This window comes from Bicyclus anynana, chromosome 11, assembly GCF_947172395.1.
Source record: "Bicyclus anynana chromosome 11, ilBicAnyn1.1, whole genome shotgun sequence".
Classification (NCBI taxonomy): domain Eukaryota; kingdom Metazoa; phylum Arthropoda; class Insecta; order Lepidoptera; family Nymphalidae; genus Bicyclus; species Bicyclus anynana.
This window is the reverse complement of record NC_069093.1, coordinates 8,361,249-8,383,694: the sequence shown is the minus strand read 5'-3', so window position 1 is coordinate 8,383,694 and position 22,446 is coordinate 8,361,249. Positions and strand designations below refer to the sequence as shown.

The 22,446-nt window shown below is 36.3% G+C and overlaps 1 protein-coding gene across 4 annotated transcripts in view; it reads right to left on the bottom strand.

Moving 5' to 3' along the window:
* Nucleotides 1-22,374, bottom strand: part of LOC112048155 (E3 ubiquitin-protein ligase RBBP6) — a 33,900-nt gene extending 11,526 nt beyond the window's left edge. The window contains exons 1-17 of one of the 4 annotated variants that reach the window (XM_052884466.1): nucleotides 21,905-22,374; nucleotides 18,588-18,819; nucleotides 17,558-17,669; nucleotides 17,135-17,262; nucleotides 15,328-15,494; nucleotides 14,857-14,947; nucleotides 14,310-14,401; nucleotides 13,309-13,374; nucleotides 12,511-12,705; nucleotides 10,756-10,805; nucleotides 9,428-9,499; nucleotides 8,557-8,618; nucleotides 7,204-7,296; nucleotides 6,330-6,764; nucleotides 5,998-6,087; nucleotides 5,486-5,671; nucleotides 4,661-4,729 (exon numbers count right to left, since the gene is read on the bottom strand). In XM_052884466.1, coding sequence (XP_052740426.1) covers nucleotides 4,661-4,729; nucleotides 5,486-5,671; nucleotides 5,998-6,087; nucleotides 6,330-6,764; nucleotides 7,204-7,296; nucleotides 8,557-8,618; nucleotides 9,428-9,499; nucleotides 10,756-10,805; nucleotides 12,511-12,705; nucleotides 13,309-13,374; nucleotides 14,310-14,401; nucleotides 14,857-14,947; nucleotides 15,328-15,494; nucleotides 17,135-17,262; nucleotides 17,558-17,669; nucleotides 18,588-18,819; nucleotides 21,905-22,070 — 2,306 coding nt within the window. In that variant the 5' untranslated portion in view covers nucleotides 22,071-22,374. Of the gene's footprint in view, nucleotides 1-4,660; nucleotides 4,730-5,485; nucleotides 5,672-5,997; nucleotides 6,088-6,329; nucleotides 6,765-7,203; nucleotides 7,297-8,556; nucleotides 8,619-9,427; nucleotides 9,500-10,755; nucleotides 10,806-12,510; nucleotides 12,706-13,308; nucleotides 13,375-14,309; nucleotides 14,402-14,856; nucleotides 14,948-15,327; nucleotides 15,495-17,134; nucleotides 17,263-17,557; nucleotides 17,670-18,587; nucleotides 18,820-21,904 lie in introns of those variants that run through there. The other 3 variants (XM_052884467.1, XM_052884469.1, XM_052884468.1) reach the window with 3 other exon arrangements.
* Nucleotides 22,375-22,446: the final 72 nt, after the last annotated feature.

The window sequence follows — 22,446 nt, the reverse complement described above, 5'->3', positions numbered from 1 at the left end:
CGTCCAGCTCATGACTGAGGGCCCCGTGTGGGTTCTAAACTAGTCGGGCCTACTCCGACGTTGTATCACGGAGTTTTTGACGTGTTGTATAATAAATTAATATGAATAACACTCGCAATAGTTATTATTCTACTTGTTGTTGTAATAAATTCACAAATTAAATAAGGTCAATATTAACTAATTTAAAGGATTAATTAGTTAATATCTTTATGAGACATTTGGGTCAAACAAACCTTATCCTACCTAATCTAATAATCTATAAGCGGTCTAGCTCATTCTTGTCGGAGCGTTCGATCCGTCCACACCTTTGTTGGATAATAATCCTGGGTTATTATGGCCTTATGGGATGGGATAGGCGGGGAGGATGACTTCGAGTGGAAAAGGGAAGTGTTTGTTAACAGTCAAAGGCGCCTTTAACCCTACACACATCGTTTACAAGTGCGTGACTCCACTCAAGGTCAACTCAGGGTTTATTGGTATTCTTAGTGGGAATTGTTAGACTTGACAGTCTTTCATTCAATAATGGTGTTTTGCAGACAACCGCTTCTGATGTCAAACCCGTTTTCTCCGACATATACTTCATTAATTAATTTTAGGGCTAAAATAAGAGTTACCTACATTTTATTATTCTTATACATATTATACATATAAAATTTTATGTTGGTAAGCCAGTTAATATAAACATAATTAACAAAGAAATAATTATATATGACTAGTATATAGCTACATGTACAAGATATATGCGTACAATGTACGTATATAAAATACAGTCACAATTTATCAATTTATTTTAATACAAAAATATTGTAATATATCATCAACATCATATTTTCATAATTTTCACAATAATTCTTATAAAACTAAAATAAACCCTACACAATAGTTTCTCAGGTACGGTCAATCTAATGCTAGCCACTTGCCATCCAATAAATGCACGAATCTGCCGCTAACAACTGGACATCCGATAAAACTGATCGTGTGTTGGTCGCGATCAGCTATAGCGGATGTCCTGCCGACAGCGATGCAGGCACGGGGACTTATTGGATGGTATGTGGCTAGCTTAAAGTCCAGCGTGGAATGGGTCTTTACCACACTTAATTGAAATCAACAATCATGAAACCATGTGCAATTAGGTAAAACAATGTATTTCTTGGCTTGATATTCATTTGAATCGAGATCAAAGATTTCATGCCACAATGACATCAAATAGACTTCAGAAATCTAACGATGTACTTAATTAATGACAATATTTCAATATATTATTTCACATATTATTCTTACTTCATACGGTCATGCCTTCATAAAAATATATTGAATTTCATAATATTAACAGTCATAAAATTAATTTTATCAAAGCTGTCTATCTATACCGTGTACATATGTTTAATAAAGGTTTCCAATTTCCCTGCATAACCACAGTAGGTATACAGTAGGTGCGACGACGGCTTTACCATGATGATTTTAGTACTTATGCATGTCTCAATTTCTATCAGAAATTATTTTCATGTTTCGTCCTTTTTAGACCACTTTTTTGTTGACGCCGCGAATTTTGAAAATTGAGCAGGCAACATTGTGGCGCGCTGCGGCCGCCATGTTTTTGTAGGTGTTTGTAAAGGAGAATTGATTTTTTTTTTGGTTTCCGTATGACCATTTTTTTGTTGCATTGACACATGTAGTTGTAGCCTACTTGACGAAGTAGCGCGTGCGAATTTAGATAACTAACTAACTTTTCCAGCACCTTAATACATTTTAATTACGAACATTAACTGATCACAAAATATAATAAAACAAATAAAACGCGAAAGAAAAGTATAAGGTACAAAAATAATGCTGCTACATTATTTTTGTACCTTATATTTTTCATTACCTCTAAAAATTCTTGCATAAACCTACGCAAATCTCTGATTACTCGATCAAATATGTTGAAATGATTTTCAGTTATCGAGATTTGCGTAGTCTAGTATACAAGGAACCTTACCCATACAAATACATATTAAAATAAATAGACAACAGATAAAGAGGTTACACAGAATTCGAAATCGTACACAAAAAATAACCATTAAACTCAAAGATTCCCATAAACTATATACTATATTATTATCTATTACAATATTATTCAGTCGTTGACAAAATATATTGTCTTGGAGATCAAATGACATAAAAATAAACTACGTAAAATCCGCGCCACGAAACAAATCCCGCTAACGCGGCGCTAATGTCTTAATGGCGCTCGTCATTTGGAATAGCGGTCATAACATTTGTGTAGGGCGTTGTCAATTTTATTTCAGATTTTAGCCGAGGGACTTCTTTCGTGGCGCGAAGTCTAATTAAAATCATCGATATTTAATGCGTAAAAGGAATACTATCCTTGCTAACCTCATTTTATCTCAATTTTAGCAAAATAAGGCTAAGCAACAATGCTGACTAAGCTACGAGTACATTTAAAATAAACAACCAAGAGTAAGTAACATACAACATTATGCATACAATAGGGTAGTTGACTCATATCAAATTTAATATAAACAATAATAATGTCGTGTAGTAGAAATATTTTTGATTTCGTCTACCATGGAATAAGGGTTCGAAATATATCGTTATTAATTAATTTAAGTTAAGGATTTTATAGAAAACTTAAATTATGTATTTTATAATTTTTTCCAAACGTCAAAAACACTGTCTTTCATTTTGTGACGTCACAATGTTACTTGATGTACTAAAGGAGTAAACGTCAAACTAATTAATAACTAACAACAACAATAAACAATTTAAGACCATTGAAAAAAGTGTCAACTAGCCTATATATGAATACAACAATTTCATCAGTGGTCTAAATTTTCCAAGGCCACAATGCTGTCAAAAAAATACACATATGAATTGCATTAAATTATTCAAGAGCAAGTATAATCTGTTGAAAAATAAAAATTATTAAAAATATATCTATATATATAAAAATTAATTGCTGTTCGTTAGTCTCGCTAAAACTCGAGAAATGTTCGAAATGTTCGTGGAGGTATAGGGAAGGTTTAAAAGGCGAGAAAAAATCAAATAATTTCCGGGAAAACCCTAAAAACTGCCCTTTTCTATTTCCCATACAAACGTTTAAGAGTCAAGCGGTAGGGGTAGGGTAGGAGTAGGGTAGGGGTAGGGTAGGGGTAGAGGTATAGAAGGGTAGAGTAGGGATAGAGAATAAGTGCACTTATGTCAAAACGAAGCTTGACCGGGTCCGCTAGTACATATATATATATATATATATATATATATATATATATATATATATATATAGCGGAACAGTAGCAATATTTTGTATTAATTTAAATGTTTATATAACTACCACTGTCTCAGTTTCAAATTCTTCACTACCTTTTCCTGTCTAATATGATACTATTGATAGAGATGAATTCGAAGCGCACACTGACCAGCCCATTTAGCCAAGTGGCACGTCGAGTCTCTTTCTACGATCGCAAACACATCGAAAACTAGACAAATGTATGGGAAAGACAGATCTTGATCACGTGACCTGTCGAAAGCAAATGTCATTCCTATACATTTACTAGTTTCCGAAGCGTTAGCGATCGTAGAAAGAGAATCGACGTGCCACTTGGCTACATGGGCAGTAACAACATCGTTCTGTTGCGTTTATGTGAATTATGAACGTGTGTTAAGAATCAGCGTATAGAGTTAGAACCCGTTGTTCAAAATTATAGATTCCGAAAAAAATTACATTCTTCAACAATAACAACATAAGATTCTACACAAGATCGTGAACATTCGCGATCAATTCGAACACATACAATGCTAAACAATAAAAAAATAATAATTTTATAAAAATAATAAAAGCAAAAATATTTAACTATGTATATTATAAATACAGGTTTTACTTACATAATCAGTCTTCTTGTATTCAAAATATTTAATAAGCATTCAAACTTAATGCTTATTCCTATTTAAATGTACAACAATCATTAAGATATATATTACGGGACACCCTGTCCCGTAATTAATGGATAAAACGCAAATGGTATTTTTTTAATTTGAAAAATCCGAAAAAAATATATAACTTGGTCATCCTGCAGATTTTTTCAAAACTATTCAAATTAGTTTTAGATAAATGGTTGGTGTATCTACCATATGCGTTTTATCCAATTATTAAGAGACACCCTGAATACATATTTCAAGTTAAACTCTTACTTTACAGCAATTAATTAATTACAATATATTTATTTGCTGTAAAGTAAAGTTATAATAAACAAATACATATTTATCTATTACTAAATAACATTTTATAACTAAGTAATGTTATATATAATAAAATTTCACGTAGAATACTGCACAGCTGTGAAGAACTCTGCGTTGATATTTCAGGAACTCGCCTCCAAACTGTAGTTTCGCCTCCAAGTCAAACACTGTATAAAACTTACCGCGCGTTTACCAAAAAAGTGCATCTTAAAGTAAAGATGGCGTATTCAATCAGGTACATTAAAAAAAACTAGCTTATAACAAAACGCTTAACTACAAAGCGTAGTCTAGTTATACGCAAGTCACTGATCGCAAGCACAGGTTCGATCCGCTCGGCAAACTCGCAACGTGTGGGAACAAACGCAACCTCTCAGACGCAGATATAGGGCAGTCGGTGACACTAGTTAGACTTTTACAATCGTACCTGGCTCCAAACGGTGGCTCAACACTACGACGCGGTGGCGACAATAGTTCATCGTATAGTCCGGCGAATCTGTAACAAACATTTTATATTGTAGTTTTAGCAGACTCAGAAGTGGATTACAAACAATAAGAAAACTAATGTCGAACAAAGGTTATGATTCACAACATTTGTCAGGACAACTTAATTAACAATTCAAATTGTAACCAAAAATAAGAAGAATGTATGGAGTCACGCACTTGTGAATGTTGTGTTTAGGGTTAACGGCGTCTTTGACAGGTAATTAATACTCTCCTTTTCCACTCAAAAAAGGTTATGATTCAAAACATTTGTCAGGACAACTTTATTAACAAATCAAATTGTAACCAAAAATAAGATCCAATAATGGCAGAGAATGACCTTGAGTGGAGTCACTACTTGTGAACGTTGTGTGTAGGGTTCAAAGATCCTTTGACTGTTAACAAACACTCCCCTTTTCCATTCAAGTCACTCTTTCCGCCTGTCCCAAGAAACCCATAAAGAATTTAACAACAAAGAATGTGGACGGCTCGAGCATACTGAAGCCGACTGCACGACGAGTGCTTTATATCGCAAGGCGTTCCCGCCAACCAATCGGTACCCCTCTCTAACGCCCCACTTTTTACGAAAATAAGTCACGTCAGGTGACGTCATATCCGTTTTAGACTAGTATTTTCTATAGGAAATAGTAGTCCGAGATGGATATGACGTCGCTCGATCTCGTGTTGGCTCGTGGCGCAACTTGTTTCCGGAAAGAGTAAGAAGTTAGAGAAGGGTAAAAAAAAAGAATATTGAAGGCGAATGAGTCACCTGTGCGGCGAAGACGCGGGGCGCGGCGGCGAGCGACCGGCGGAGCGACGCGGAGAGCGCGCCGGCGAGTGCGGCGGCGGGCGCAGCGGCGAACGCAACGGCGAGCGCAAGGGCGAGCGCAACGGCGAGCGCAGCGGCGAGCGGTAGCGGAGCGGGGAGCGGTGCCGCCGCCGGGGGCTTGGAGAACTAACGACGAACATTTAATTTGAAAAAACCATTCTTAAACTGGCAGTATTCAGTTTCATTTTACGTCAACTGTATACACATTATGTGTGTGTAGTGATTATTCACTACATAGTATAAAACAAAGTCACTTTCTCTGTGTCTATATCTTTATGTGTGCTTAAATCTTTAAATCTACGCAACGAATTTTGATGCGGTTAATAGATTGCTAGAGGAGGATGAAAATCCATACCCCTTTTCGGTTTCTACACGACATCGTACCGGAACGCTAAATCGCTTGGCGGTACGTCTTTGTCCGTAGATAAAAGCTTGTATTGAGATCAACTCACCGTGTCAAGGACAAAGTGCGCTCGCGCGTCCGGCGTCGGCGGGGCGACCACGGCGAGCGGCGCGGCCGGCCGCGGGACATAGACCGTGAGCTGCAAACATTTAGTTAGTTTATTCGTGACTTACTGCATTGCTTCCTTCATTATATCATTTAAAACAAAAGACTTTACCGTCATCATTCATTCATAAAATAAAATTCAAGATCAATCACATTTGTAAAAAATATCATTTGAGATTAAACAAAATGAACATTGAGAAATAAGTTAATTCACGAGAATTACAAAATTATCTATCGAATCAATTAAAAAGACAACACATCAACGAATAAACGAACCGGGAATATCGTATTCTGCTCGTGCCGCGACTGCGAGGACGCGCGCCGCGCGGCGAGCGGGGCAGCGACCTCGGCGGCGAGCGGGGCAGCGACCGCGGCGGCGAACGAGGCGGCGAGCGCGGCGGGGAGCGAGGCGGAGAGCGGGGCTGCGAGCGGAGCGGTGAGCGGGGCTGCGAGCGCAGCGGCGAGCGGGGCGATCGCTGCGGGCGCGGCGACCTCTGCGAGCGCGGCGACCGCTGCGAGCGCGGTGAGCGCGGCAGGCGCGGCGACCGCTGCGAGCGGGGCGAACGCGGCGAGCGCGGCGAGCGGGGCGTGCGCGAGCGACTCGGACTGCGCGAGCCCGAGTTCGCTCGTCTGCGGTCCTCCTCACGCCTCTTTGCCCGCATCTCTTTCTCGCGAATCATTCTATTAAAAGCCTCTAACGGGTCCTCTTGCCTATGACAAATACGCAAACGATAACGACACAATCGTTGAAAATGGATAAATAAATAATTTCAGAGCATGCATTACAAAAACGAAGAAAAAAAATTAAGGCAAAAACAAAAGGATATGACCAAATTGTTAACTGAGAAATCAATCAATGGTATAAGATTAAATTGTTAAAAACTTAAAGGAGAAGTTATATAATCTCATGCAAAAATCGACACACAATATAATATCAAATTTCAACAAATTTAACACATGCCAAACGAAAACATATTACTGAGAGATTGTTAGAAAATAACAATTTATAAACAGAAATTTTTGATATCAAAAGTAAAAAACAATGATCAAGTCAAGTCATAGATTTAAAAACATTAGAAGATGTGTGCGTCCACAGTTTATTCGTCTAAACACAATTATTGTAACAGTGAAACAATGCATTAGTATTTACCCATTAGGGGAGTCCTTGATGCCCGGCGGCGGCGGCTGGTAGGGCTCCCGCACGTAGCGGTCGCGGTAGGGGGCGCCCGAACGGTAAGGTGGACTATCAAAAAAACACCGATATCAAAATAGGTTTATCCTCATATAATGACGATATAAGAAAGAAAGAAAGAAAGAAAGAAAATTATTTTATTTGGACATACACACATACATAATACACAAAAGACAACAAATACTTAAAAACTAAGAAAGTAATTTTAAAAATATAGTGAACTAATAAATTAGAGATATTAAACTAATAAAACTAAATTAAATCCAAAAAATATATAAAAAAATGATGTGTGTGGTACCAAAATATAATACAAAGCATTATATAAAAAAAAAATACCGGTAAACTTGAGAACCGCCTCCTTTTTGAGGACGGTTAAAAACACATTAAAGGTTGATGATATTATAAAGCTGAAGAGTTTGTTTGTTTGGTTGAATGCCACCACTCAACCACTCTCAGGAACTACTGGTCCGATTTGAAAAATTCTTTCAGTGTTAAATTGCCCATTTTCGAGGAAGGCTATAGGCTGTATATTATCCCCGTATTCCTACGGGAACGGGAACCACGTCAGTGAAACCGTCAGGTAGTTCATCATAAATAAGCATAGCTGTAATACATCCCGAGATAACTTTGTGATGGCCCTGCCACACAAAGAAAAAGCATACGCAGCACTTTTGTGTAGCGATGCATGTTTTACCCGACGACCAAGTCAGTCATTGCCGGGGTTTTCTAAGACTATAACACTGTTGTTTTCTGTACCATTTTATGTGGATGAATAAAATCAGTGCATACAAGAAACCCTCGTTTAACGTGCTAACCTAACCACTAGGGAACCTTCGTTCAGAACTAAGGAGTAGTGACATCTAACACAAGTCATACCAAGTATTATAAGTATAGGTTATCACTCATCACCTGTCATGGCACCTAAGGGCTCCCGCGGGCCACCTGCCACAACCACAAAACGCCGCTACCGGCATATTTCTTGTAGTTTTCATACATTTTATATGGACTCGCCGTACACGGTTGACGCCGGTGGCCGCCACACGCTACAATCGTCGCTGCTCGCTTCTTGTGGCCCACACCGGCCAATAAACGCCACAACACGCCATTATGATACTGCATGTGTGGATTAAAAAAGTAGCAGCCACCGACCGCAAGTGTCTACCACCGGCCACAAGTGGCTGTCACGCGCTTCAGCTTCTTTTGTGGCGCCTTCTTGCTTCTTGTGGCGACGTTTGTGGCTGTCGCGAGTGGCCCGTGTGCGGCGACACTAACCTGGCTAGGCTATCGATAAAAAAAATATATAAAACTTACTTGCTATAACCAGGCGGTGGTCCTCGCGGCATATACGGAGGTGGACCCCGATTGAACATCACCTAAAAGGGAATGCTTTATTAAATGTCATTGAAAACGGCTGTATAATCCTCATCAAAAATTCATATTCGGTACACTGTTGAGTCTTCTCTCAGAATAAGACTCGTGTTTAACAGTGAGCCGAAAATGGGTTGCTATAGTTTTCAGATGGCATGGGTACAGTGACAGTTCATTTTACTCTTGAAAGTTTAGGCAACCGTCACCATACCCATGTTATCTGAAAAATACTTTAATGATGATGATGAAACAGATGAGTTTAGGAAGTTTCTATTACAGATATTTTTTTTAAATCTTTACAAGTTAGTCCTTGACTACAATCTCACCTGATGATGCAATATAAGATGGAAGCGGGCTAACTTGTTAGGAGGAAGATGAAAATCAACACACCTTTCGGTTTCTACACGACATCATACCGGAACGCTTAATATCCCAGTGGTTATGACCTCTGCTTCAAATTCCGGAGGGCGTGGGTTCGAATCCGGTCCGGGGCATGCACCTCCAAATCAGTTGTGTGCATTTTAAGAAATTCAATATCAAGTGTCTCTAACGGTGAAGGAAAACATCGTGAGGAAACCTGCATACCAGAGAATTTTCTAAATTCTCTGCTTGTGTGAAGTCTGCATTGGGCCAGCGTGGTGGACTATTGTCCTAACCCCTGCAGGATATGTAATCCTTCTCAAAATTGAGTTTTGGGTCCTTTGCAGGATGCATATGTTAGAGTTGCTAAAACTTCCCCATATCTCGATGCCATACATCCAGACCGGGAAGTCAAATTCTTAGACTAAAGAACAGCATCATCACCAGCGCTTACCTGGGACGACATGGGATCCCGGCGCTCGTCGATGGTCGGAGTACTCGCTCGCTGCTCATCTATTCTTGGTATCTAATTTAGAACATAAATTAGAGGTTACGACATTGATCTCTTATAATAAAAGGACGCACAATCATGAAGAAAAGGAGAAGGTCCAAAATTGTATGGAGCCCAGGATCAGTAATTGTACCCAGACGGAAATAAAAGAGAATATTTTTTTTTAACTATTTTTGATTATACAAATCTACGAATTTACTTTCTTTCGAAATAAAATTCATTATCTCCCAAGAAATGTAACACTATTATGGGTAATAATGGCGGTTTGATGACGTTTTCAATGCAGTAGTCGATTTGACGTTTGCTGTCAATTGTCATGTCATAGTTGCTTTAGGGGCGCCATCTTGATATAACTCGAAAACTAGTTTTAATTTTATTTCTTTTTATTTAGTTAGATTTATTCAGTTATTTAGATTTTAATAAAGGTTGAATTTGCAAATGCGACTACTTGTATTGAGTGCCAAGAAGTTGTGTTTGGTACTCATTGAGTGGGGACGTTTTTTGGTCGCTGATTGTGCATCCACTTTTTAATAGGAGATCGATGATGGGTTACGACCATCTAACTATCTGATTTAATAAACAGAATGCGCAAATGAACAATAGGGTAGTTGACTCATATCAAAAATATAAACAATATTAATTTCGTGTAGTAAATGGAATAAAGGTCCGAAATATATCGATATTAATTATTAATAAAAGTTAAAAATTTTGTAATTAATAATTTTTTCCAAACGTCAAAAACGCTGTCGTCCATCTTGTGACGTCACGATGTTTCTTGATGTCACTGAGGAATAAACGTTAAACTAATGATTAACTAATATATTTGTCAAACACTCCGTTTGGTTAAGGTTTGGTTAACGTGACGTCATGAAACAGTTAAAATGTTGACCATCATGGTGGAAAGCGTTTTGGCTCGTATTGTCAATACAAAAATATTTAAATATTATTTTTTTTATGTATTCATCTCTCAAAAAAATATAAAAAATAATATTAGTGTCAACTAGCCTATTTAAAAAATGAGACTTACTAGTGGTAAGTATGGATCTTCTTTTAGAAATTTTAACCCTATTTAATTAGTGGATAATGGGGATGAAAGTATGTATGAAAATGCTTCATTTTTAAAGAAAACTAAATTTAACAGACAAATTTGCGACTATAGTAAAATAAATAAATAGTCAAGCAATTATTTACTACTAAGCATTTTAATATGGGTTTTCGTTACGCAATGTTGAAAAAAGTCAGTTCAGTTATACACAACAATATAGGCTTACATTAATGGGAGGAGTGTCCAATCCAGGCGGTTTTAACCCTGGCGGAGGACCTAAAACAATAGGAAAACATTATAAATTATTGAGAAAAAATTTATAATATAGCTCAAGCTATTTGAGTGGAGGTGCACATGCTGGTAAGTCGTAACAAATGTTGTGTTATGAGTTAACTAAGTAGAATAACAATTTGCCCACCACCGTTTCAAAATTTATGTCACACTATCTAGCATTTCAATTGAAACTACCTACCCGCAGAGTAACCAGAGTCTTTACAAACTGTGTGCTGAAGCCGGTGAAATTAATAAAAAAAAAAAAAGTCAAGCGTCTCCTTGACATCCGCATATACAAACTTTTTTTAAAATTTGTATTTCAAAATTTAACACTTTACAACAATTACGTAAATTAATATAATAAATCAATAAAAAATACTCCATAATTTAATTTTTAAGAACAGTTTCTAAAAATTTTAAAACATAAGACGCCATTTTTCTTTAGTAATATTGAAAATTACTGATGCGACGGTTCGTGTCGTACTAACTCGAGAATGTATTACTTTTTGAATTTTGTATTTGTGACCCATCTGTATATTATTGATTAATCTGTGTACCTACAACACAATGAAGAAAATCAACAACTGTCAAAACACGCACAATAGATTACAGAAAATGTAATATGGAAATGGTTGATCTACTGTTGATACAGTGTGTTAATAATAATGATACAATGTGTTAATAATAGCTTTGTCCAACTCTCAAGGAAGTATTTAGGTATCGGGAAATGGTTCTATTAACGTAATCCATAACTTCTTTAATTTTTGATAGGGCGATGAGATTAAACGACGTTTAGCTATTGGTTATTTGTATATAACATACATATTAAAAAGAACGGCCATTGGCCAGTGGATTTTTTCTAGTAGTTCGAACGCGAAATGTCTTTGACTAAACTATATGCCGAAATCTGAAGTAAAAGGAACCTGTAATGTCGCGAGTATTAACTTTTAAACTTTTCCAGTTTTACGAGGAATTTATTTATATCACGTTATCAGGCTGAATTATTAAATATGATATTAATCATAATATTGAAATGACAGGATAACTAAAGCATACTGTACAACAAAATCCCTTCGGAAATAATTTTAGCGCCTCATAATGTAAAGTTAATGTGGATGATGACTAGGTTTGAATATATTGATTACATTCGGGTAAATAAGGTCAATGTTAACTAATTTATACATAAAATGCAAAGATTGACTGGATATTTGCAAAATAAATAAGATTATAAAATTTCGAAATCTATTAAAAATATTTTATCGTAATTAGATGAAAATTCATACAGTTTTAGCTTTCTTACATTAAATGTGACATTTTTAATATATATGAACTATAAACATAAACGCAGAAATAACAAAGATATTAGTAATTTTGTTTAAACGCCCATACAAATCTAACGATCATTAATTGCCTACGACGTCATAAGTTCGTACCATTTTGTACGGGGCGTTTTTCAGGGATCCGCGGCAGCGCCGCAAATCTGACCCTTTAATTCCCTGTAGCTCCGAAATTAATGATCGCAGATACCCTGTTACTTTTACAATATTGCTTTACTATTAGCATACTTTTAATTTATATACAATTTAAAAAACTGTCATTATCCCTATTGTGTGAAGGTCTACGGACCACAACGGCACTATACAAGAGTACACAAGCATTGTTCGACATCGACTGAATGGCATGCAAAGCTGTGAAGCGCAGGGGGTACCGTAGCGCGGCGGGCGCCTGTCGCGGTGGTGCGGCGGGGGGCCCGCGGGCCCGTAGTGCCCGTGGGGCCCGTGGGGTCCGTGGGGTCCGTGGGGCCCTTGGTGCGCGTGCGCCGGGGGCACTGTGACCGTGATGTTGTCGTCGGCCGAGCCGTCCGACTCGTCCCCCCTGCCGCCGCGCCCCTCCCGTCCCGCATCTACCACACCATGTGCAATACGATACAAAACATCGCCACTCGTGTAACCCGCAGCTGTGTCCTATCCGCGGATACACGACTTTTGACGTGACAACGTCTTGTAATTCGATGGAGCCGGCTGCACGCTCAAAAAAAGATGACGTCATGAGTCGTTCCCTCGGTCTAGGGTTGCCAACTTTTTTTTACAAGAAATAAAGTATATTCTGGTCTATTATGAAGATTATTAAACAGTATTTTAGAAAAACGAACATTTTCTTATAAAAAATGCAGCCATTCCATCAGTATTTTCTTATGACGTTGTCACGTCCAACCATCGTCAGTAAACCGACTTTAGAAACAACCGATTATTTTTTTATATATTATATAAAAAAACAATGTAAACCTACTTTGCATGTGAACGTATTTATGGTGGAAAGAAGTACTTTTTTAAGTTTCGTAAAAATTGTGACTTTTTGAAAAATATTTTGTTATCATAAATTAGAGTGTGTTTAAATGTCAATGTACGTGTATTATATAAATTATAACAGTCAAAAACAAAAAGTTATATAAATAAATAAAGCATGAGCCATTGCCACAAGTCAGTAAATGTCAAAGATCACTAACCATTGTTAGAGGGGCCGGGCTGGGCTGGGCCGTTCAAAGGTGGGGCGTGCCCTGCAGGTGCTTGTTCTGAAATAAAAGTATTGCAGGCATATCAAATATCCGGTAATCTATCTACTTATAATAAATCTGTAGCGAGGTCAATTCTGTACATGAAATATATTTCCCAAATAACTATCAGGGGTGATTAGTGATTGATACTTATGCCAAAAATGCAATCAGTAAAATTTTTGTCTGTCTGTCTGTATGTTCGTTGTAGAAACAAAAACTATTTGACGGATTTTAACGAAACTTTGTATAATTATTCTTCATACTCCTGGTCAGGTTATATAATACGCTTTTCATCACGCTACGATCAATAGGAGCAGAGCATGAAGGGAAATATTGGGAAAACGGGAGAAGTTACTCCATTCTTACAGCGATACTACTGTAAGGGCCAGCCCTTACAGTATTAAAGAGGTCCAAGGGCGGACGAAGTCGCGGGCGTCCGCTGGTTGTAAATAAGGCTGTTAAATATATTATTAAATGTATTTTTACACACAGAATCTTAATATATAAATGCGAGAGGTATCACTATATCTCGTAAACCGCTTGACGTACGAAGTAGAAATTTGGCAGGGAGGTAGTCGTAGGTAGTAGAATATCCACTAAGAACGGATTTTGCGAGAGGGCATTTTTTTTTTGAGAGAGAGATTAAGGGCGGACGAAGTCCGTCCGCTAATAATTCTATATCGTGTGTCAAAATACATTAATAATAATCAACAGAGACCCTTCTTAACAAAAATATGAAGCATCAACTAAAAATTAATAAACCAAATATTTTGCAATGTTCTAATTCTAATTTTAGAACAATGTTTATTTAGTTGTTATTATAAATAGTTATTTCAGTATTGTTATAAATAGTTATAAAATAACTAGACAGAATAGTAGACAGAACTAAGACTCAAAATATTGATACAAATTTTAGAAATATTGGTAAAAATTAAAAAAAAAGGTTAACTTACCCATAACAGGAGGTCCCGCTGAAGGCCTATGTGGCATCCGTCGACTATATCCCGTCTGATTCCGGAATGCAGAAACGGAATTTCGTAGGAACCTATGACAACAAAATATAAAATAAAAAAATAAGAAATATACTCGATAGACTTTACTGTCCTCAAAGGCTGAGTTTTAATTTTACTACATCAGTTAGGTCTTAAAAAAGAAAAAAAAAGTGTGTGTCAGCTCCGACGCACGAATGGAGTTTACTCTTTTAGATTTTTTTTAGACTGTCGAAAAGTGAAAGGTGCGCAACCGAGGAGCAGCAGGCCGCAGCGTGCGCGCTCGCCAACAACGTGCTATGCCAGCGCGCATGGTGAAAGGTGCGCAGAATAGGTTGCGCACAAAAACGTAACGCTGTCATTCGTTCATCGATTTTTACTGCTCATATTTTTTTCTTACCGGGGGCTATATAGGAAAAAGCAATTCTTATAGATTAAACTGAAAAACGTAATGACAGAAGCACAAAAAGAAATTAATTATTCTGAAAAAAAACATAAATTTCATATTTACCTATTAGGAATAAGAGTAGTCGGTGCTATTTCTTTCTCACGACAATCAGGACATTCATGGTCCTCGGACTCCAATAAGGCTCCTCTTATACCTGTAAAATAACCAAATACAATTTACATAATTATTTTGAAGTACACATCCTGTATGTATGTATTTGTTACGCTATAATAGCTCACATCCACATGGCGAAATTCGTGTTATGGCTCTAGTAAAAACTCGCACGACGCGTTGTGGCAATCACATAAAAACCAAATAGCGAAATTCGTGTCTAGGCTGACATGCTATTCGATGTCACCGCGTTGTGGCAATCTCTCGGCTCGCAAAGGCTCGCAGTGCTCGCAACTGTTAGCTTTTAATTTCGTGTGCTGTTCACACGGTTGACACTAAATTACGCGTAATCTTACATTACGCGTTACACACGTCTGGACCCGGCTTTAAAAGAAATGGTTAAGAAAAAAAAACTAAACTTACATTCATCACAAAAAGAGTTGCCACAGCAAGGGATCATGACAGCATCAGTAAGCAAATCTCTACACAGACTACATATCAATTCATCAGGTATTGTAGGCTCCGGAGCGGCTGGCGCGTTTGCGGGCGTGTCCGCTCCGACGGCGCTTTCTGAAGCCAGGTAGGCTTCACTGCAAAACAGAAATAATACTAACATTATACAGGGTGCTGGGGAGTATATCCTATAACTTCTCACCCTATATCAAGCACAGGTTCGAACACGCATGGAATATCGCAGTCACCTATGGAATGGGTCTGCTAAATAGCTCTCCGCATTAGACTAAGTTAATCGTCGCACTAGACGTATCATTGGTGATGAATCTCTCACTGGAAAGAATCTGCAAAGTCTTCAACACCGACGAAACGTTGCCTGTCTTTCGGTTTTTTACCGAATATATTTCGGAGAGTAGTCCCTCCATCCCCATTCTACCACAGAACAGCGAGACACCGTGCAAATTGGCATCCTTTAGTCGTCGATGTCCAGTCGACTCGCACAAAACGTATCGCATCGACGTTTCTAATAAGAACAGCGAACTCTGGGGCAATATTCTTTACCGAAAATTAATTTATAATGTTCAAGGAACATGTGTTCTAAAAATAATATTTTTTTAAATAGATCTTAAAATATGTCCTTTATACGCATCCTTATGACGTAGCCAAGTTTTACGTAATTTAAAATGTTTTTTTTTTTTTTTTTTTTATTCTTTACAAGATAGCCCTTGACTACAATCTCACCTGATGGTAAGTGATGATGCAGTCTAAGATGGAAGCGGGCTAACTTGTTAGGAGGAGGATGAAAATCCACACCCCTTTCGGTTTCTACACGGCATCGTACCGGAACGCTAAATCGCTTGGCGGTACGTCTTTGCCGGTAGGGTGGTAACTAGCCACGGCCAAAGCCTCCCACCAGCCAGACCTGGACAAATTAAGAAAATCTCAATCGGCCTAGCCGGGGATCGAACCCAGGACCTCCGTCTTGTAAATCCACCGCGCATACCACTGCGCCACGGAGGCCGTCAAAATGTAAGGATAGATCCTTTATCCTTGCATTTTAAAATACGTTACATTTGTTACATGGATGGTCGGAGTTATTTGAATTATTTTGTATCATCATCATTATCAACCCATATTCGGCTCACTGCTGTAGTCAATAGTCAACCAACCAATAGTCCACAACGCTGGCCCAATGCGGATTGGCAGACAAATTCTCTGGTATTCAGGTTTTCTCAGGCACTAACCGGCGCACCGGGACGGGGGTCATTTTCAATACTCACTCTACCCTGTTCGAATTCACTAGAACACTTCTGAACAGTGGATAATGAAGGAGCAGAATCTTGATAAACAGTTGCCATTTCTTTGTGATTAACTTTTTGGACTTTTCCTTGTGTTGTAAGAAATTTTATCACAGCGCGATGCCCGATTTTTTCAACATTGTGGAATCAATCATCTTAGTTGTGTTTGTGTAATGATATCTTGAATACTAATAATGATAATTTAATAAAATTTTATGTTTATACTTTCAAGAGTAATAAAAACGGTGGGTAATAATTATCTCAATAGCTAATAATATGATAATTATTACCCACCATTGGTAACATCACCCCCATACCGAGACTTTATTGAACGCCCCTCGTAGTGTATAATTTGTAGATGTCCCCTAAGAACGGATTTCCCAAGAGGGCCGGATTAAGGAGGTCTAACGGCAGACAAAGTCGCGAGCGTCCGCTAGTAAGCAAATAACAATAATTGATCTAGTAAATATTACACTTACTGGTCAACAGCTGGAACAGCAAAGGTACCACTTGGGGTCATCATGGCTCCTGGGGCTTTTGGTCCATCAACTGGTACCATAAAACTACGAGGTATACCAGTACTTCTTCTTATCTCTACAGGATCACCCTAAAAAATTTAAAAAAAAAAGGTTTTGAAAATAAAGACAAACTTTTGTACTTTTTTCCCCTTAAATATATTAACTATGGACAGTATTCTTTTTCCCTACCAATTACTCAGAAGACTGTTAGAAGTAAGTAGGATAATAATTCAGTGGGCTGGGATAGAACCACCACAACTTGGTGATAAGTTTGGCTCATTTACCATGGAGCTATTAAAATTCTTCTTCTAAGGCTTCTAATAATTTATAACAAGCGCTCAGCAAACAATAATATGATGCTGATAGATATAAAAAGGCTCTCACCGAATTAGCAATAGGACAATCCTTTATCCAATGACCACGTTTTTGACACTTATAACAAATGTAATTAGAAGGGACAATTCCTCTTTGATTCTGTCCTCTAATTTTTTGATAACTGAAACAAATGTAAATATAAAAATTTTGCAAATTGGAAAAACCACTGCAACAGGAATTATATCAACCATGACTTCTAATGTACACCACAACCAAACAAAACTTTCATACAAATGATTTGTAAAAATAAATATATGTAGGTAATATAATATAAAAGTTTTATCTATTGTAAATAATATATATAATATAATACAAAAGCAGCAAAAGTTTGTAATTTAAAACAATGAACATTAAGTACGTACTCTTTAATTATTGTTAATTGCTTTACCACAAGCAAAATTATTCTACTTCAAAATAAATTGAAAAAGATAAATTTTTCAATATAATTTTTCATAGTGATAAACTGTTACTTTGTTAAATCAATGGTATGATTAAATGATTTTGTAAAGTATTACAGACTTGTTAAAGGTAAGAAAATCTATTTAATTAAATTTTATATAATAAAATTCCAGAGCATCTGAATGAAAAATTATTCCAGCCTGAGAAAAAATAAATAAATATTTTAATGGACAACTTAAAATAACTAAAACAAAACAACTATTTATTTGGATAATGGTTATTAAATCATTTTCAATAAAAAGATAGTTTAAATTTTCTTAAAAGCGGACAAACTAACCTTTATACCATATGTTATACCAATGGAAATGGGTTTCATAAACATATAATAATTTGTGCAAATGTTTAGATTGGTTAATGAAATTTAACAATATAGGTAATTAAATCTAAGTAAAATCTAATAATCTAAGCCAAGAAACTACTGTATCTAGCTTGCATCTGTATCTGAATAGCTTGTGTTGATTTGACTACATCCACCTTTCTCAGAAGTTGGTTAGTTGTATACTTTATGTTTTTTATTTTATTAGCAATTATAAAATTAATAAATGTATAATATTGTTTTTGTTTTGCTTTGGTATCTTACTTGCTAGGATCATAATCAAACGTAGACTGTGATATCATAGCATTAATTTTATCCTGCTCGCTACCTTCCATGCGAGAAAGATCGGCCAATCCTTTATTAACTGCAACATCTTTATGGTGTGACTGGCTATTACTTGAACCTTCCCAATGTTTCTTTGGTTGCTGTGAAAGTGGCACTCGAGCAACTAGTAATGAAGTGTTTTTTGGAATCAATGTATTGTCATCTACATAAACTGCAATGAAAATAAATGTTCATTTTAATTTTGTAGAATAGATTACAAACTTTTTTATTTACTTTAATTTGTTTGTTTTTTTTTTCAAAATAATAAAATTATTGAATTGATTAAACTGATTTTTATGGACTTGAGCGAAAAAATCAACTAAGACAGAAAGGTATTTAAAAAATTTAAAATAAAATAAAAGTCTAAAACAAAATAATACAAAAAAAATATATTTATACTGAATGACATGACCATATTGATACAATCTAAAATAGTAATTACATTATTTATTGAAGTATTTACTGACTCTGAATTTTCAATGAATTTTAGCAACCATAGTTGCTCTAAACACTTTTTTAAGACTTTGTTGAATTTTTTTTTTTTAAGAAGAATATATGCCATATTTTTTATAATATGACCAATATGACAACATTAGACCAAGTCATTAGAGATGAGTCTGACAGTTCTTACCAGTTACGATTGAGCTATTGAGGCTTATAATTAATTAATTTAATTTATGGCTTGTTATGGAAGAGCGGAGTCTTCTGTCACAGGAGTGTACAACTCTTAAAAGAAGACTCTAGCCTTTAATTATTTGTTACTGATTGATATTAACGAAATAAACTATTATTTTATAATATTCTATGTAATCATATATTAGATTATAAATGCAGGAAACTCATCTTTTAAGCAATAAAAGCCTGTGGTAAGGATACAAGAATAGTTCAACAACAGGGGATGGAGAATTAAGCAAGGTCCACACTGCATGCAGTACAAACAGTGGTGCACACTAAGCATTTGTGTACATGACGCTGCACCCAGACCGGTGCTATTTTTTTACATCAAATTCAAATTCACACAGCATTATCAAGCATGGTACTACAATACCAGTTTTTCAATGTGTAAGTTTAGCAAGAAAAAGAAAATTTTACTTGTTTTCTTCCTATACAAGTTAAAACTTTAAATTTAAAGGCATGTTGTTGTAAAATTATTTACGCTGTGCCTGTGTACACGAATTTGCTGTGCAGTGCCATGTACACAGAGTCAAATACTGGATTCACACAGCATAGGCCTAACACTAGATCAAACGACTACGGTATACCTAGTAAAGAGAAATTTTTAGTTTAATATTAAATGTATAGTTTTTAGTAAGAATATTTTTATAAATAGATATTTTGACAGTTCTTTTATCAGTTCATTAAGCTTAAACAGTCAGGTTTATTGTTTTTATAATATTTTTTTTAGAATTCTTAGTTTCTTAACCTTTTATTTTAAATATAACAAAATACAAACAAAGTCATTCCTGACTGTAATACATGTTTGATAGAAAATATTACTTTGATAGTCCCAATATAACTGGTATGCTTTTTGACAACTTGTGTTTTAACAATAATGATATATTTCTGTAATGGTCTTTTCATAATCTTTCATTTGATATCCATATTGTTAGGGTAAGAAAACAAAAACAACCACTCTCTTTTTTTAATTTACGGGTGCCATTTTGAAAATGTAACCAAAGAATAACCACAATTGCTGAAATATGCTTTTAAAGTTTCTTGGTAGAAAGTTTGATTATAATGGACTCAATCTTTCACCAGACTCCATCCCTTGAGGTAGTTGTTGATAACTTCTTAACACGTTGACGGACAGTACTCTCTCACATGTTATGGTTGCTGAGACAGTACTATTTTTCATACATTGCCCATAGGCGTAGCGTCACAGCGCAACTATTATAATAACACATGATATGACAGAACGGATTTGTGATGCCTGAGCTTCATCCTCGGAACTCGAAGATACTTCACCAGATGGTTGAAAATCGGCATCGGATCCGAATTCTCCATCATCTTCGAAGGGGTCATGACTCGATTCAGAAGTCAAAACAGCGTCAAATAGGTCCTGAATCCGCTTTTGTTCTTTTTCATATGAATTGCGAGAAAATGCCATCTGCAAAAATATTAGTTTACAATGTGTTACAACTAAATGGTATTGAAAACATACATTAGCAACATAAATCAGTTATTTGCATAAACAAATATACTAGTTTTAGTATTTTGTATTCATAAAACAATAAAATTACGTTGAAAACAAACAATACTTACGTTCGAAAAAATAATTGCGCGCGAAATCACGTAACGACCTGTCGGCGCACCGCCGTGGCGCAGTACTAAACAAAATGTATGAAAACACGACGGCTATGGGCGTAGTGTGTGTAAGGGTGGTGCCAATAAAATTTGGATGTGTGAGTGCAGGTACTTTCTTTGAACAGATTTTTTAACATTGTGTGGTGACAGTACAAAGTCTAAAATATATCTTCGGTGACAGTACAACATGCCCTTCCTTATGATTGCCGGTAAAATTTTACGTCGTATGGCGTACTGTGTTTAAACTAGTCAAAAGATCGACGTCGAAGGGCGTACTGTCGTATTACTTCTGACTGGCTTGACGCCTACAGGCAGTACTGTCCGTCAACGTGTTAAATGACCTCAATATACCACCAACCAACAAATAATATAAAAAAGGTTGGATTTATCTTGTTTCACGTCTAACTTGGCTTTTCCTTGTTTATGATATTCATAAAAGCCTTCTAGCAAAATTGGATGCAAATGTCATAAAAACATCGAAGTTTTGGTAAGAACTGGCACACCCTGCTGACCCCTCAATTTTAAACTTTCAAACTTTATTTAAGGCTCACAACAGTTTTAGGTTGAATTTGAAGAAGCCATCGGAACTCTACAAACACCTTAGACTCACCAAAACACATGTCCTGGCAAAGTCCCAGGACAAATTAGTTTTCACTTCTAAAAGACGAGTGTACCAGAGAATTGAATATAAGGCATCAATTACACTAAGAGACAAAATATCTGTGTGATAAAAAGTATCACATTTTCCCTTTACAAATCTTTATATGCCTCTACTGTGAAACACTTTTATGAGGTTGCTTAGCTTAAATTGCTGGTATAAAAAACATGCAATGATAGGGTAAAATTCAATCCTTAAACATCTATATTGAAGAATTATCATCTGAGTTGACTGCTTGGTTTGAATAGCTGAATAGTACAAAGGTGTACATATAAAAAAATGTTAAATGACCAACCTTCTTTTGTTTGCGCATTCGTTATTTGAAGATCAAAATCAGAAGTCTTCCCAATTCGCTTCTGCTGCGAAATAGCAGCTTTTAAGTCACCTACAGAAATATGGAGTCCATCGAACGTAACAGTATCGTAATCCAATGCGCTTTTAAATTTATAATGCACAGACATTTCAGAGAATAAAGTTGTATTTTATGTAACATGACAAAATTGTGTTCACGTGTATATTATCGTCAATGCAAAGTATTCGCTTTTCTCGATGCTTTGGAAACTGGAAGCTAATGAACAGTTTACAATCACAGTCAGTAGATAACAAGCGTTCTTACGCATTAAGTTTTATTAACTAAATTACTACATAAAACTAAACTACACTGTAGTGTTTCTAGGTTTCTAATCACAATTGTTCTCTAGAATAATTCATTTATAACCAACTACATTCAACACCGCCATTTAAATTTCTCATGAGACCATAAACAACAGAGGAGAGCCGAGACGAGAGCGTGTCAAGCAAGGTGTCAAGCTCAAGCACATCAATAATTTTATTCAA